This window comes from Eumetopias jubatus, unplaced genomic scaffold (assembly GCF_037043125.1).
Source record: "Eumetopias jubatus isolate StellerSeaLion01/CBP00866 unplaced genomic scaffold, mEumJub1_p1.0 scaffold_6, whole genome shotgun sequence".
Taxonomy (NCBI): Eukaryota; Metazoa; Chordata; class Mammalia; order Carnivora; family Otariidae; genus Eumetopias; species Eumetopias jubatus.
In genome coordinates, this window is record NW_028274812.1 from 132,083,754 (window position 1) to 132,097,254 (window position 13,501).

General features: G+C 42.5%; 1 protein-coding gene across 5 annotated transcripts in view; it reads left to right on the forward strand.

Annotated features, from left to right (window-relative positions):
• Positions 1-281: 281 nt before the first annotated feature.
• LOC114212530 (N-acetyllactosaminide beta-1,6-N-acetylglucosaminyl-transferase) overlaps positions 282-13,501 on the forward strand; it is an 89,940-nt gene continuing 76,720 nt past the window's right edge. For 4 of the 5 annotated variants that reach the window (XR_015768377.1, XR_015768376.1, XM_088024120.1 and 1 more), the window contains exon 1: positions 842-2,176. Coding sequence is in view for 3 of the 5 variants with exons in the window: in XM_088024120.1 (XP_087880246.1) it covers positions 1,252-2,176 (925 nt within the window). In the remaining 2 variants the exon portion in view is untranslated. Of the gene's footprint in view, positions 334-841; positions 2,177-13,501 lie in introns of those variants that run through there. The other variant, XM_088024121.1, reaches the window with a different exon arrangement.

Consider the following 13,501-nt stretch of genomic DNA (forward strand, 5'->3'; position numbering starts at 1 on the left):
CAGAGGAGAGAATAAGGGAAGTGTAAAAAGGTTTCAAAGGAAAGGTGGCGACTGTGTCATTTTCTTGACACGCGATGGGGGAGGGGCTTTTGTTCACTCTTCTCTCTCCCCCCTACTTGTGGTTGGCCATGCCCATGAACTCTTAGACATATTATCTCATTTTATTCTCATGACTGACCTACAAAGGTGGTAAAATTATTTTCACTTTTACATGGGGGAAACCCCTTTGAAAGGGTTTGTACATTTGTAAAACCTCTCCCCTTGAGTTCTGGAACTTCCCAGACTGAGACGGCTCCTCTCTTTTTCCTCTCCAGACATCAGGCTGCTCTGCAGGTACCCAATTTGGGCTAGGGTGAAATCACCTTGGCATTCCACTAACTTCAGTTTTAGGTTTTACACAATTTTGGGGTAAGGACAGCTGTTTGGGGGGGGTGGGTATTTTTTTTTTTAATTAGCCTTTATTCATCCAGTGCCCTGGTCACTCTGTGTAATAAGTTAGGTGGTCAGGTAAGCTTGCAAATGTGCCTTTTTAAGGACTTCACCTAGCAGCAGAGAAAATTAAGCCTTGGAAAGAATTTGGCTCAACAGCCAGTCATATGCCTTGATTTATAGCATACCCAGCCAATATAGGGAGGAGGGTGAGTGTGTGTGGAAAAAGATAGGTTAAGCGATTAATTTTTAAGCACTAAATATTTATTGACAGAATATCTCTCCAGGCAGTGTTCACATGCTTAGAACTGAAGCTTTTAACTTGGCAGTGCTGTTTAAGCAAACAAGCCAGTCAGTTGAACGCAATGATTAACAGGAAGTTGGGGAGCTGACACAGTTGCCAACCTTTGGCTGGGAGAAGAGCCTAGGGTAGAAGTCTTAGGGGGATGACTTGCGGAATGGTGACCTCACCCTTCAGTGATTTTACGGCGGAGATAGGTGGCCTCATCAGAATCAGAATCTGCCTGAGGCCGCTTGTTTTTGTGTGGTAACAGGTTGCAGGTTAACGGGAGCCGGAGCAAAGCAAATCCAAGGGAGCTACTTCAGAGATGTGTCAGAGAAAGGTGGAAATGAAACAGTGGTGAATGAGCAGGGAAGGAAGACAGCAAAAGGACAAAACGGTCAACTGGAAGGGCACACAACCACTGATCAGAATTGCGTCTACCAAGAGGATGATTTATGGATTCTGGAGAAAATGTAAGTTAAATATATCTACACTCTGATCAGCTCTCGAGAGACATTTCCCTCACTTTCTGGTCTTGAATGATGGTCTCTTGGAAGCATTGTCTTTTTACCGTGTCTCTTATCACTGCCCTGATTTTTGTCTTTGTTTACAATAACGAGTTATGGGAGGAGAAGCATTTTCTGAAGGCATCTCTGTCCAATGCTTCACTGTTAGCAGAAGTCTGTCATCAGATTTTTAAGGGGAAGGTTTTTTACCCAAGAGAGAATGCATTGAAAACTACCCTCAGTGAATCTACCTGTTACGAGTACATGGCTCAAAGTCATTATATAACAGAAACACTATCGGAAGAAGAAGCGGGGTTCCCTTTGGCGTACACGGTGACCATCCACAAAGACTTTGGCACTTTTGAGAGACTCTTTAGGGCAATTTATATGCCCCAAAATGTCTACTGTGTTCACGTGGATGAGAAGGCGACAGATACATTTAAAGATGCAGTAAAGCAATTACTGAGCTGCTTCCCAAATGCTTTCCTGGCTTCCAAGATGGAGCCAGTTGTCTATGGGGGGATCTCCAGGCTCCAGGCTGACCTGAACTGCATCAAAGACCTCGCAGCGTCCGACGTGCCCTGGAAGTACGCCATCAACATGTGTGGGCAAGACTTCCCCCTGAAAACCAACAAGGAGATAATTCGGTATCTGAAAAGCTTTAAAGGGAAAAACATTACCCCAGGGGTGCTACCCCCCGGTCACGCTATTGGACGGACTAAATTCGTCCACCGGGAGCTATTAAGCAAAAAAAATTCCTACATGCTTAAAACAACAAAATTGAAAACTCCACCTCCTCACAACATGACCATTTACTTTGGCACTGCCTATGTGGCCCTCACAAGGGAATTTGCCAACTTTGTCCTCCAAGACCAGCATGCACTTGACTTGCTTTCCTGGTCCAAGGACACTTACAGCCCTGATGAACATTTCTGGGTGACCCTCAATAGGATCCCAGGTATGTGTGTCTCTTAACTTTTGTTTTTATGGGTAAACACTGCATGGTTGATACTGAATGAACTGCTTTAGAAAATAGTAAAAAAAAAAAAAAAAAAGGTTAACATTTCAAAGATCTTTTCAGTTTTAAATGTTAATTAAAAAAATCTTTATAGCAGTTCTGCTCACCGATGTCATTCATGATATGACTCATGTCCATTTTACAGATGAGGAAACTAAGGCATAGGGATTAGCAGGGCAGAGGTAGAGCTCAACCCTCTGACTCGATTTTGCTGATATGTCAAACTGCCTTTCTGGACCCACAGACCCACTTCAGATATGTGCTGCAGCCTTGAGACAGGGCAAAGGATTGAGGGAAAGCCGGCTGTGCCAATGAAAGACTAAACCCAACTCTCCTTTAAGTGTGATGTCATTTACAATCAGGAAAAAATATTACAAAGTAAATTGAAATGGCAATTTGAACATTTTAATAATACTTTCACTCCTGTCAAAGCTCCAATAGCTAAATTCACATGCTTTCAAAATGGGAGCAGCGTACGACTTTAAAACTTTTTATTTGCAAGTTCTTTCCTGGAATTGAATCAGAAATTTAGAGCACCTTAAAGGTTTCTAGACCAATACCTTCATTTTATAGACAAAGAAACGTCAATGGGGTTGTGTGAAGTCCTCAAGCTACCCAGCTAGTGAGTGATCATGCCAGTGATATAAACCCCGTCTCCTAAGCCTGGTGTTCTATTAATTTCAGTTAGATCTCAGTTGTTACTAAATTAACTGCACCTTTCCTTTGGCCCAAGTTCTAAATGATTTGAATGATCTCAAGTGTTTCTAGTGAACGGATTCAGTTCTGCTAGTTCAATTCAGAATAAAGATTCAGATTCACAGTTCAAGGGAAAAATAACTTGAATCAATATGAGCATCAGAGTCATGGTTTCTTGAGATTAGTGGTTCAACCCTGGATGCATACTACATTCACCTGGAGCTTTTAAAAATATATAAGGTCAGGCCCCATTTCCCATAGGGCCTGACTTCTGGGGTGGACCTCACCTTAGGTATTTGTTCTGTTTCCGGGTAATTCTCAGGGACAGCCAGGGCTGTGAACCACTGCAGATGCTTGTTTTAGATGTTGTTATACAAAACTTCATAGACTTAGAATGCTTTTTTTTTAACCACCTGAAAACAACCTCTCATTTATTTTTAAGATTTATTTTTAAGCGAGGTATAATTAGCATATAACATTATATTAGTTCCAAGTGTACATACAGCGTGACCTGCTATTTGTAGATACTGCAAAACGATCACCACTCTAAATCTGGTTAGCATCCATCACCATGGAGAGTTGCAATTTTATTTTTCTTGTGATGAGAATTTTTTGTATGTGTGATAAGAACATTTAAGAACAGCTTTCTTGAAAATAATAATAATAATAAAGCGTTTCCTTAGCAATTTTCAAATATACTGTCAGAGAGGAAAAAATTTACCTCTTCTTTTCAACGTTATTCTGTCTGGTCTAAGAATTCAATTGGCATGAGATAAATTAACAGGAGGAAAAAAATCCAAAGTTTAATTACTTGTGTGCAGAGAACCAATAATGAAAGTATGACCCAAAGAAATGATGGTGGCATCCAGCTTTTATACATTTTAGACAAAGAGACATAAATCTGTGAGAAATTGACAGGACAAAGAAAACTTATGTTTGGGAGCCTCAATTACTAAGAAATTCTAAACAGGATTTGGGCTGGGCTAATAAATTAGTAAAAGTACCAAGGTTTGTTTCTCCATTCTTCTCGGCTCTGAATTTCCTACCTCTGGTGAGAAGGATGTCCCTTTATCTCCTGATACAGGGAGGGTAGCTTTCCACAGGAGATTTATTTCCTGCTTTCTGGAGACAAAGGGTGGGGGGGAGGGTCAGGATGTTGCTCTTGCGTGGGCTCTTTCTTTTCTTTTCTTAATTTAAATTTTACTTAGTTAACATACAGTGCAATATTGGTTTCTGGAGTGGAAATCAGTGATTCATCACTTACATACGATACCCAGTGCTCATCACAAGAAGTGCCCTCCTTAATCCCCATCACCCATCTAGTCTATCCCCCACCCACCTCCCTCCAACAACCTTCAACTTGTTCCCAATGGTTAAGAGTCTCTTATGGCTTGCTTCCCTCTCTCTTTTTTCACCCCTTCCCCTATGTTCCTTTGTTTTCCTTCTTAAATTCTACAAATGAGTGAGATCATATGATATTTGACTTTCTCTGACTGACTTATTTCACTTAGCATAATACACTCTAGCTCCACCCACATTGTTGCAAGTGGCAGGATTGCATTCTTTTTGATGGCTGAGTAGTATTCCATTATACATTTATGTGTGTATATATATGAGATTTTTATATTTATATATGTATATATATGAGATTTATATATTTATGTATAAATAAATCTCACATCTGCTTTATCCATTCATCAGCCGATGGACATTTGGGCTCTCGCCATAGTTTGGCTATTGTTGATAATGCTAGTATAAACACTGGGGAGCACGTACCCCTTCAAATCTGTATTTTTGTATTCTTTGGGTAATGCACTGTCTCTTTCTTAAGTAACTTTAGTTCAAAATAGTCAATATGCCAAAGTGGCACATTTTTGGCGTGGGCTGCCCTTAGGCCCCACAGTATAATACAGTATTATTAACTAGAGTCACCAATTTGTACATTACATCTCTATGACTTATTTATTTTAAAACTGGAAGTGTGTAGGGGCACCTGGGTGGTTCAGTCATTAAGCGTCTACTTTCGGCTCAGGTCATGATCCCGGGGTCCTGGGATTGAGCCCCGCATCGGGCTCCCTGCTCGGCGGGAGGCCTGCTTCTCCCTCTCCCGCTCCCCCTGCTTGTGTTCCCTCTCTCACTGTGTCTCTCTCCGTCAAATAAATAAAATCTTTAAAAAAAAAACCAAAACTGTAAAGTTGTACCTCTTGACCACCTTTACCCATTTGCCTCCCCATCCCCCCATCCCATCTCTGGAAACCATCAAATTGTTCTCCGTATTGTGAGTGTTTTTTTTTTTTCTTTCCCTGATTCCACATGTAAGTGAGATCATACGGTATTTGTCTTTCTTTGTCTGACTTATTTCACTTAGCATAATGTCTTTGAGGTCCATTCATGTTGTCACAAATGGCAAGATGTCATTCTTTTTTATGCTCAGTAACATTCCATTGTATATGTATCACATCTTCTTTATCCATTCATCCACTTCTGGACACTTAGGTTGTTTCCATGTCTTGGCTATTGTAAATAGTGCTGCGAGAACAGGGAGTGCCATATCTTTTTCTTCTAGTGGTTTTGTTTTTTCAAATAAATACCCAGAAGTAGGGTTGCAGGATCATAGGGCAGTTCTATTTTTTTTTAAAGGTTTTATTTATTCATTTGAGACAAAGAGATACAGAGAGCGAGCATGAGCAGGAGGAGAGGCAGAGGGAGAAGCAGACTCCCCGCTGAGCCGGGAGCCCGACACGGGGCTCTATCCCAGGACCTGGAGATCATGACCCAAGCCGAAGGCAGATGCTTAACCATCTGAGCCCCCCAGATGCCCCAGGGCAGTTCTATTTTTAACTTTTTGAGGACCCTCCATACTGTTTTCCAGAGTGGCTGTACCAATTTACAAATTTACATTCCCAACAACAGTGCAAGAGGTTTCCTTTTTTTCCACGTCCTCACCAAGCCTTGATATTTCTTGTCTTTTTGATAATAGTCATTTTAACAGGTGTGAGGTGACATCTCATAGAATACTTTTCAAATCTGCGGTTTTCCAAAAGTTGGAAGGGGTAATGTTGTAGTGATAAAAGAAATCAAGACTCAAGAAAGTTGTGGGGGGGGAGTCATGACCATATAATTGTTTATATGGGATTCTGGTGTCCAGAATGAGGGAGGAATAACCCCACTTCTGACTTACATGTTGCTTGGATCAAGCATGATGTTGACTGTTTAGGTATAAGCACCATACTTTAAGCAAAGATGTTGACAACAAAGTTTCCAAAGATAGCAGCCAAGAAGGATAAAAGACCAAACCCCATTTTTTTTTCTAGAAAGGACCAAGGCAAACAAAAAGGTTATTCAATCTGAAAAAGATTTGAACAAGGATCACTGTCTTCACAAAATTAAAAGATTTGCTCAGTGGGGGGAGATTTAAAAACCTGTCAGTCTGGAGTTAGAATGGGTAGCTTCCTTGGTGGTGAACAAGCAAAAGGGATAGGTAGAAACAGAGAAGGAGAAATGCAGTGAAGGCAGCTCATTTATCAGGTGTTAGACAAGATGGCCTGTGAGTCTCTTCCACTCTGAGATTCTGTGATCCTAAAGGATGATGCTAATCAGTTTGTTGAACAGAAACTTAAGGCTAACACCCTGGCTTCTCAACCTGGTTCATCTATTGGAAATGGATTTTTACACCTCTGGTTAGCGGTTACAGATCAGTGAAGCAATGGCAAACCATTGCACCGCTCCAAATCTTAGAAGAGTGAGCCCTTGAAGTAGATTCTGTCTTATATGTATGAAGGATCTTTTTTTTTTTAAAGATTATTTATTTATTTATTTATTGGGCAGAGAGGGAGAGAGAGCAGAAGGAGGGGAGAGGGAGAGGCAGGCTTCCCTGCTGAGCGAGGAGCCCGATATGAGCCTGATTATGACCTGAGAGAAGGCAGCCGCTTAACTGACTGAGCCACCCAAGCGCCCCTGAAGGATCCTTTCTGGAAGCCGGTGCCCCCTCACTGGTAAAGTTGGCTCATGAAGGACCTGGGTGAGCCTTAGTAGAGAGCTTGGTCATGAGGAGAGAATGGAACTGAAACCTAACTGTCTGTCTTAACTATCACTCCTGCTATGTGGAAATCTGAGTCAATTCTGCTTTGAGGGCACTTCTGGTTGATGTATTAATTGGCTGCTTGATTGTTTTGGACATTTTAAGGTTTTTCTAGTTGACTGCAGTGATTTGGGGTTTATTAGAATTCTCAAAGAAGTAATAGGGCCAGGACAAAAAAATCTCACAGACAAAATGGCCTCATGGGGAGCTAGAACAGCACCACCCAATAGAAATATAACGTGAGCCATATATGTAATTTTAGATTTTCTAGTAGCCACATTAAAAGAAATAAAAACAAACTGGGTGTTATATGCAACTGATAAATTATTGAACACTACATCTGAAACTAATGACGTACTATATGTTGGCTGATTTGAATTTAAATTAAAAAAATTTTAAACATATAAAAAGTAAAAACAACAAAGAGGGGAAATTAATTTAAGTAATATAGTGTATCTAACCGAGTATACCCCAAGTATCATTTGTACGTGTGGCTGGTGTACTCGCAGCAGATGTCCTCCCCGCTCTGGGTAAAATGGTGGGACAACAGTGATGGCATCCCAGCAGCATCGAGGAGTCAGCCACGCTTGTGTCTCAGCGTGGTCCCCTCCGCTGCTTTGGCTTTGGCTTTGCCTGCTTCCTTTTCTGAAATTCACACCCTGGCTTCAGCGCTTCACTTGCTGGTGCTGCCCACTGCCCTGTGGCTCACGCTCTTTGCATCTTCCTCCTCCGCCGCCGGACGCCATGGGGTTCGGGGGACGTCGGCCGTTTCTCACGGCGGCCCCTTCCAATATGCGCAGAGAGTCTTGCTTTGAGTCACGTAGGAACTGCAGGATGAGTCTCTGTTCTCATTTCACATCACATCATAGGCACACTGCCTGCTCTGTACGTGGCTGCCCTTCATTTAGGTCTCAAGCTGTTCTAGTCAGCTGCGGGTTAAAGCATGAAACAAAACATGCCCCGCCCCGTCCATAATAGGTGCCTTAAGAACTGGCAGGTCCTCTGGAAGCCTCAGAAGGTAAGAATTTGTGCATAGTCCACACAGGTGAAGGTGCCCATCAGGACAGAAGGGTCACAGAAAAGGAGTTCACCTATGGTCTTTTTTTTATTATTGAAGATTTTATTTATTTATTTGAGAGAGAGAGAGCACGTGTTCATGAGCAGGGGCAGGGGCAGAGGAAGAGGGAGAAGCAATTAGGATCCCCACTGAGCAAGGAGCCTGACTTGGGGCTCCGTCCCAGGACCCTGAGATCACAACCTGAGCCAAAGGCAGACACTTAACCGACTGAGCCACCCAGGTGCCCCCACTCATGTTCTTAAAAAGATTTCTCCCTCCCCAAATAAATAAAAATTAAAGCAAATATAAAGAGGTTGCCCAATAAACTTCACTAGCTGTTGTGAAATTAGGGCTTCCTGCCCTCCCTGCTTCCCCTCCGTGCCTCCATCTTTCCCCCACTTTTCTCTAAGCTCTCTCCTCCCCATCTCTTCCTTCAGCCAGTCTGCAACAAGATGGCAGCCTCTTAATCCTCTGACTCACCTGGGCATGATTTCCAATTAGGGAAAAGATCCATTTGTAGGCCCCAGGTGCAAGTTCTTGGCCTCCCAACTTTGCTTCTGAGTTTCTCCTCTTGTGTATGTCTGGCTTGCATGGTTCTGCCCGGGTTAGGGTAACACCAGTGGGTGTTATGTTCATCGAGTGTTCCTTGGATTTAAAGATTTGAAAACTGACCAATGATTTCTGCCTCACTTGCTACAAAGGGGTATTTGGAATATGATTCCGTGGGAGTTTATTTGAAATTCATATTAAAATCTGAATGAGTGAGGGTGCCTGGGTGGCTCAGTTGGTTAAGCGACTGCCTTCGGCTCAGGTCATGATCCTGGAGTCCCAGGATCGAGTCCCACAGCGGGCTCCCTGCTCAGCGGGGAGTCTGCTTCTCCCTGTGACCCTCTTCCCTCTCGTGCTCTCTCTCATTCTCTCTCTCTCAAATAAATAATAAATAAAATCTTTAAAAATAAAATAAAATAAAATAAAAAAAATCTGAATGAGTGAAAAAAGAAACCTGACTGCAGGTTTTGTTGGAGAGGGGAGGAGAAAGGAATGCCAAGGTGCGTGAGGGAAAGGAACAGAGAAAGGAAGAGAGCTGGAGATAGTGGACCTAGAAGGCAGACTCCCTGCTTCTCATTTTTCTTTCCCTCTGGAGCCAGCCTATAGACCAGCCCTGAAGGTTTTCTGTGTCCTGCATGTATCTCTGTGCCCTTGATAGGGGAGGCTTGCTGCCGTAGAGTCCATACTAGAGTGACTCTACCATTATCTGCGATGGCTAATCTCCTTATTTTCTATCTTTGTAGAAATGCAGTCAGAGGTGCCAAACTCTTGAGAGAAGCAGCTGCAGGAGTCAGGGAAGAGCAGATCTGAATCATGGTCCTGGGAACTCATCCTTTGGCCCCAATGATTTGGCTGGGATCTTGCTATGCCCAGAGGGAATTTATGTTCCTCAAACACATTATGCTCACAGAGCTTCCAAAAAAGCCACAAGGTGTATGGGCAGACTTGCGGCTGGGGGCAGTGTAAGTCTTACTATTAGCTTGAACAATATTTTTTCATGTCTGCTAGAAAATACCAATTTTGTCAACTTACAGGAAAGGGAATCGGTGAATGGGGCCCCCATGAGTTCTTTTCAGGGAAATACGGTCTCTTGAGAAGGTGATAAACCGCGTGACACACTTCACCTTTGCATAGATAGATTGGCAAGGAAATAGTGGTATTAGTTTTATTTCTCCAGAATAAATGGGGGCGGGGAAGGGGGAAGTGGGTTTGCAACCTTTGAATGATCTTATCTGTGCTATATTTCTGTCTGCCCTCCTTCCCTGGTCACTGAATTTGTTTTTGGAGCATTCTGTGGCTCATACTCTAACCTTACTTTCTTTCCTCTTTATCCTTCCTCGCTAAGTTAGACAATTCTCTCCTGCTTCTTTTCTCTCAAGAGGGTGACCTGGGTTATCTTGACAGTTACACCCTGATAGGACTGAGGTCACCTAGAAGTTCAGGGTCTTTTACGGTCTAAGTTATGGAATAGCAGGCTTACTTGCTTATGATGACAGCAGAGCCAAGGACCACTGGAGATCTCGGACACTTTTTTGAGTTTTTAAACTCAAATTAATGATAATTTCTGCAAATCAGAAATTGCCCTAAGATGCAGTTTAGTTTATTTATATGCATTTTACATATCCACATATATTACTCTCAAAAATGGTTTGCATCATAGTGCTGACATATATGAACAAGCTTGCTTTGTTAATTAGAACATCTGGGATTTCTGAGGAAAAACCGGAGACATGACCCTAGATTAATCAAATTAAGATATTAATATTTAGATTTAATTGATTTAATGAAGATAGTAATGCTTAATATTCAGAGATAGCATTTCTTCCTGTGGTGACCCATCTTAATTTTAGACTGAGGAAGATGAAAGTAGATTGAAGAGAAAGAAAAAGGAAGGGTTAGGCCTAACTGAACTAGAGTCAGTGGTCAGTTAGAATGCATTTCAGACTTCAGTGGTCTGTGGAGTGTGTTGAATACTGTTTACTCTGTGGAGTCAGAGGGTGGCCTCCATTTGCTGGTGGGATTTAAAAGCAGACCGTCTTAGCTCCGCCACCTACACTTTATAACTTTGGGCAAGATGCCCAATTTCTCTGAGACAGATTCTTCATCTTACCTTGAAGATAAAATATCTCTTTGTAGGCCTGTTGGAAGGATCACGTTGTAGGAAGTCAATGTCCAGAAAGAGGGGAACAGACTAACTTCTTAGATGTTGATTTTTGCGGTTTTAGTGTTACTATTCTAAAACTTCTGTGTGTGACCAAAGACAGTCTCCCCACCCTTGCTGGTGCTGTCCCACTGTTCTGGAATGTTCTTGACTCTCACCGCCCAGTCTAGCCATTTCTTCAGATCAAGCAGCCACCCTCCCCACCTACTTTACTCCTAGTTGGATTATAACGTCTCCTCCATGCATCTTAATTTACTGCATGGATCCTAGTCAGTCACCCACCACGTGCCCCCCAAATATGAGAATGTGAACTGAATGATTGGCACGAAGACTGAGACACTTGCCTAGCCTTATCATTCTGTGGGGTTCCCATATCATGTTGAATGAGGAGCAAAGGAGTGGGGGAGAGAAGTCCTATTGTGCTTGTCTAATACAATATTTTCTACAAACAAGGAAGATGCTTCTTAAGCTTTGCAGAAAGTTTATTTTCTTTTCAACTCTGGCTCAGCTTTGAAGCAGTCCACAGGGCAGGACCTGCCCGCCCACTTCCCACCTACTTTTCCAAAGGATACGCCTATGCTACATCCATTTGAAAACACTCTTGGGAGTGCAGTTGGCCTGTGGGAGTTATTAGTCATCTGATTGCTAAGGTCAGCATAAATTACGGTTTATGCATTTTGAAGACTGAAGTTGTAGGTTTTGGAAAAGTGGAATCAACAATTAAGGGAATTTGCCATAGTCATGTTGGCCTTGAGAGACTTTGTTCTAAAATATCCGGGGGTGGGGGGGGGCACCTGGGTGGCTCAGTCAGTTAAGGGTCTGACTCTTGATCTCAGCTCAGGTCTTGATCTCAGGGTTGTGAGTTCAAGCCCTAGGCTGGGTGTGGAGCCTACAAACAAACAAACAAGTAAATTTTAAAAATCCAGAAAATACAGGTGAAGTGGTTTGTTTGACTACCACTTGAATTCTCTGTATAATTGCTAGGCCCCAAACAGACTTCCTGGCCTTTCTGCCAGTTTTCCCCCTGGCCCCTTTGTCTGGAGAAATCCTGATTATCTTGGAGGGCCCAGCTGAGTTGTAATGTCTGCTGTGAAACCTTTGACAAGCCACAGCCCCAGGCAGAGTCCACCTGTGCCCTCTGTGCCCCATCTATCTGTTTTTACCTAACTGGATAGTCCTTATCTTCTCGTTTGGTTTTTGTCATTTTAGCCTCTCCAGGGCCTGATGGAATGCAGCTCTGGAGGGTCTGGAGAGCTTTACGTGTTTGCCAACCTCAATCCACACAGAGCTCGGTGTCAGGTTGCATTTGATTCACCTGATGTTGTTAGTATAAAATAAATAGGGTGCTGCTTTCATGCCAATCCAGAAGTTTCCTGCTGTCCAGGTCACCGACAGCATGCACTAGGCTGACAGAATGACTAGCTGCTTTTTCAACCCCAGGTTTAGGTGCTGTGAAGCCTTTCCAGAAGGTGTGAGTCCTTACAATGTCAGGCACTGGACAAATTACCTTTTCTTTCTTTCCTTTTTTTTTTTCCCCCTAAGTTAACCGCTTCGTTGAGGTATAATTTACATACCACAAAACTGAGGCATGTGATTCGGAAGTCTAGTTCACACACCGTAAAACACCACATTCACCCATTTTGAATGTACAGTTCACTGATTTTCAGTATGTTTACAAAGTTGTGCAACCATGACCCCCATCTAATTTAGAATATCTTTTTAAAAGATTTTTTATTTATTTATTTGACAGAGACAGAGAGAGAGAGAGCACAAGCAGGGGGAGCGGCAGGTAGAGGGAGAAGCAGACTCCCCGCCAAGCAGGGAGCCTTATGAGGGGCTCGATCCCTGAGCCAAAGGCAGACATTTAACCGACTGAGCCACTCCGGTGCCCCTAATTTAGAATATTTTTATCACCTCCAAAAGAAACCTCCTGTCCTTTATAGCCGCTTTCTATTTCCATACCCAAACCTTACTTTCCTGTCTGTATGGATATGCCTTTTCTGGACATTATATATAAATCAAATTATATATATATTTTCATGTCTGGCTCTTTTGCTTTGTGTGATATTCTTGCGGTTTATTCATGTTGTAGCATGCCTCAGTACTTTACTCCTTTAGACAGTTCATCTACTCTTCCATCATATGGATGTACCATATCTTGTTTATTGATCCGTTGATAGACATTTGGGTTACTTCTACTTTTTGGCCATTATGAATAGTGCTACGTGAACATTCCTGAGTAAGTCTTTGTATAGACACAGGTTTTCATTTCTCCTGGGTAGATCCCAAGAGTGAAATTGCTGGTCCATGTGGTAACTCTATGTTTAACATTTTAAAGACCTGCCCAGCTGGTTTCCAAAGCAGGTGATGCATTGGGCATTCCCCCCAGCAGTCTGTGAGGGTTCCAATGACTCCACATCCTCACCAATGCTTGTTACTGCCTGCTCTTTTATTTACACCATTGTAGTGGCTATAAAATTATAGCTGTGATTTAGATTCGCATTTCTCTAACGAACAACGATGTCCAACATCTTTTCATGTCCTTGCTGGCCTTTGGTAGATCTTCTTCCGAGAAGACGAACTGCCTTTTAGACCTTCTTTCCTTGCATCTCAGTATTATGGCAATCCTATTTTATAGATGAGGAAACCGAGGTATGGAGAATTTGGGGTACTTTCCTGAGGACACCCAGTTCATAAGTGTCAGAGTCAAAAATGTTAAAT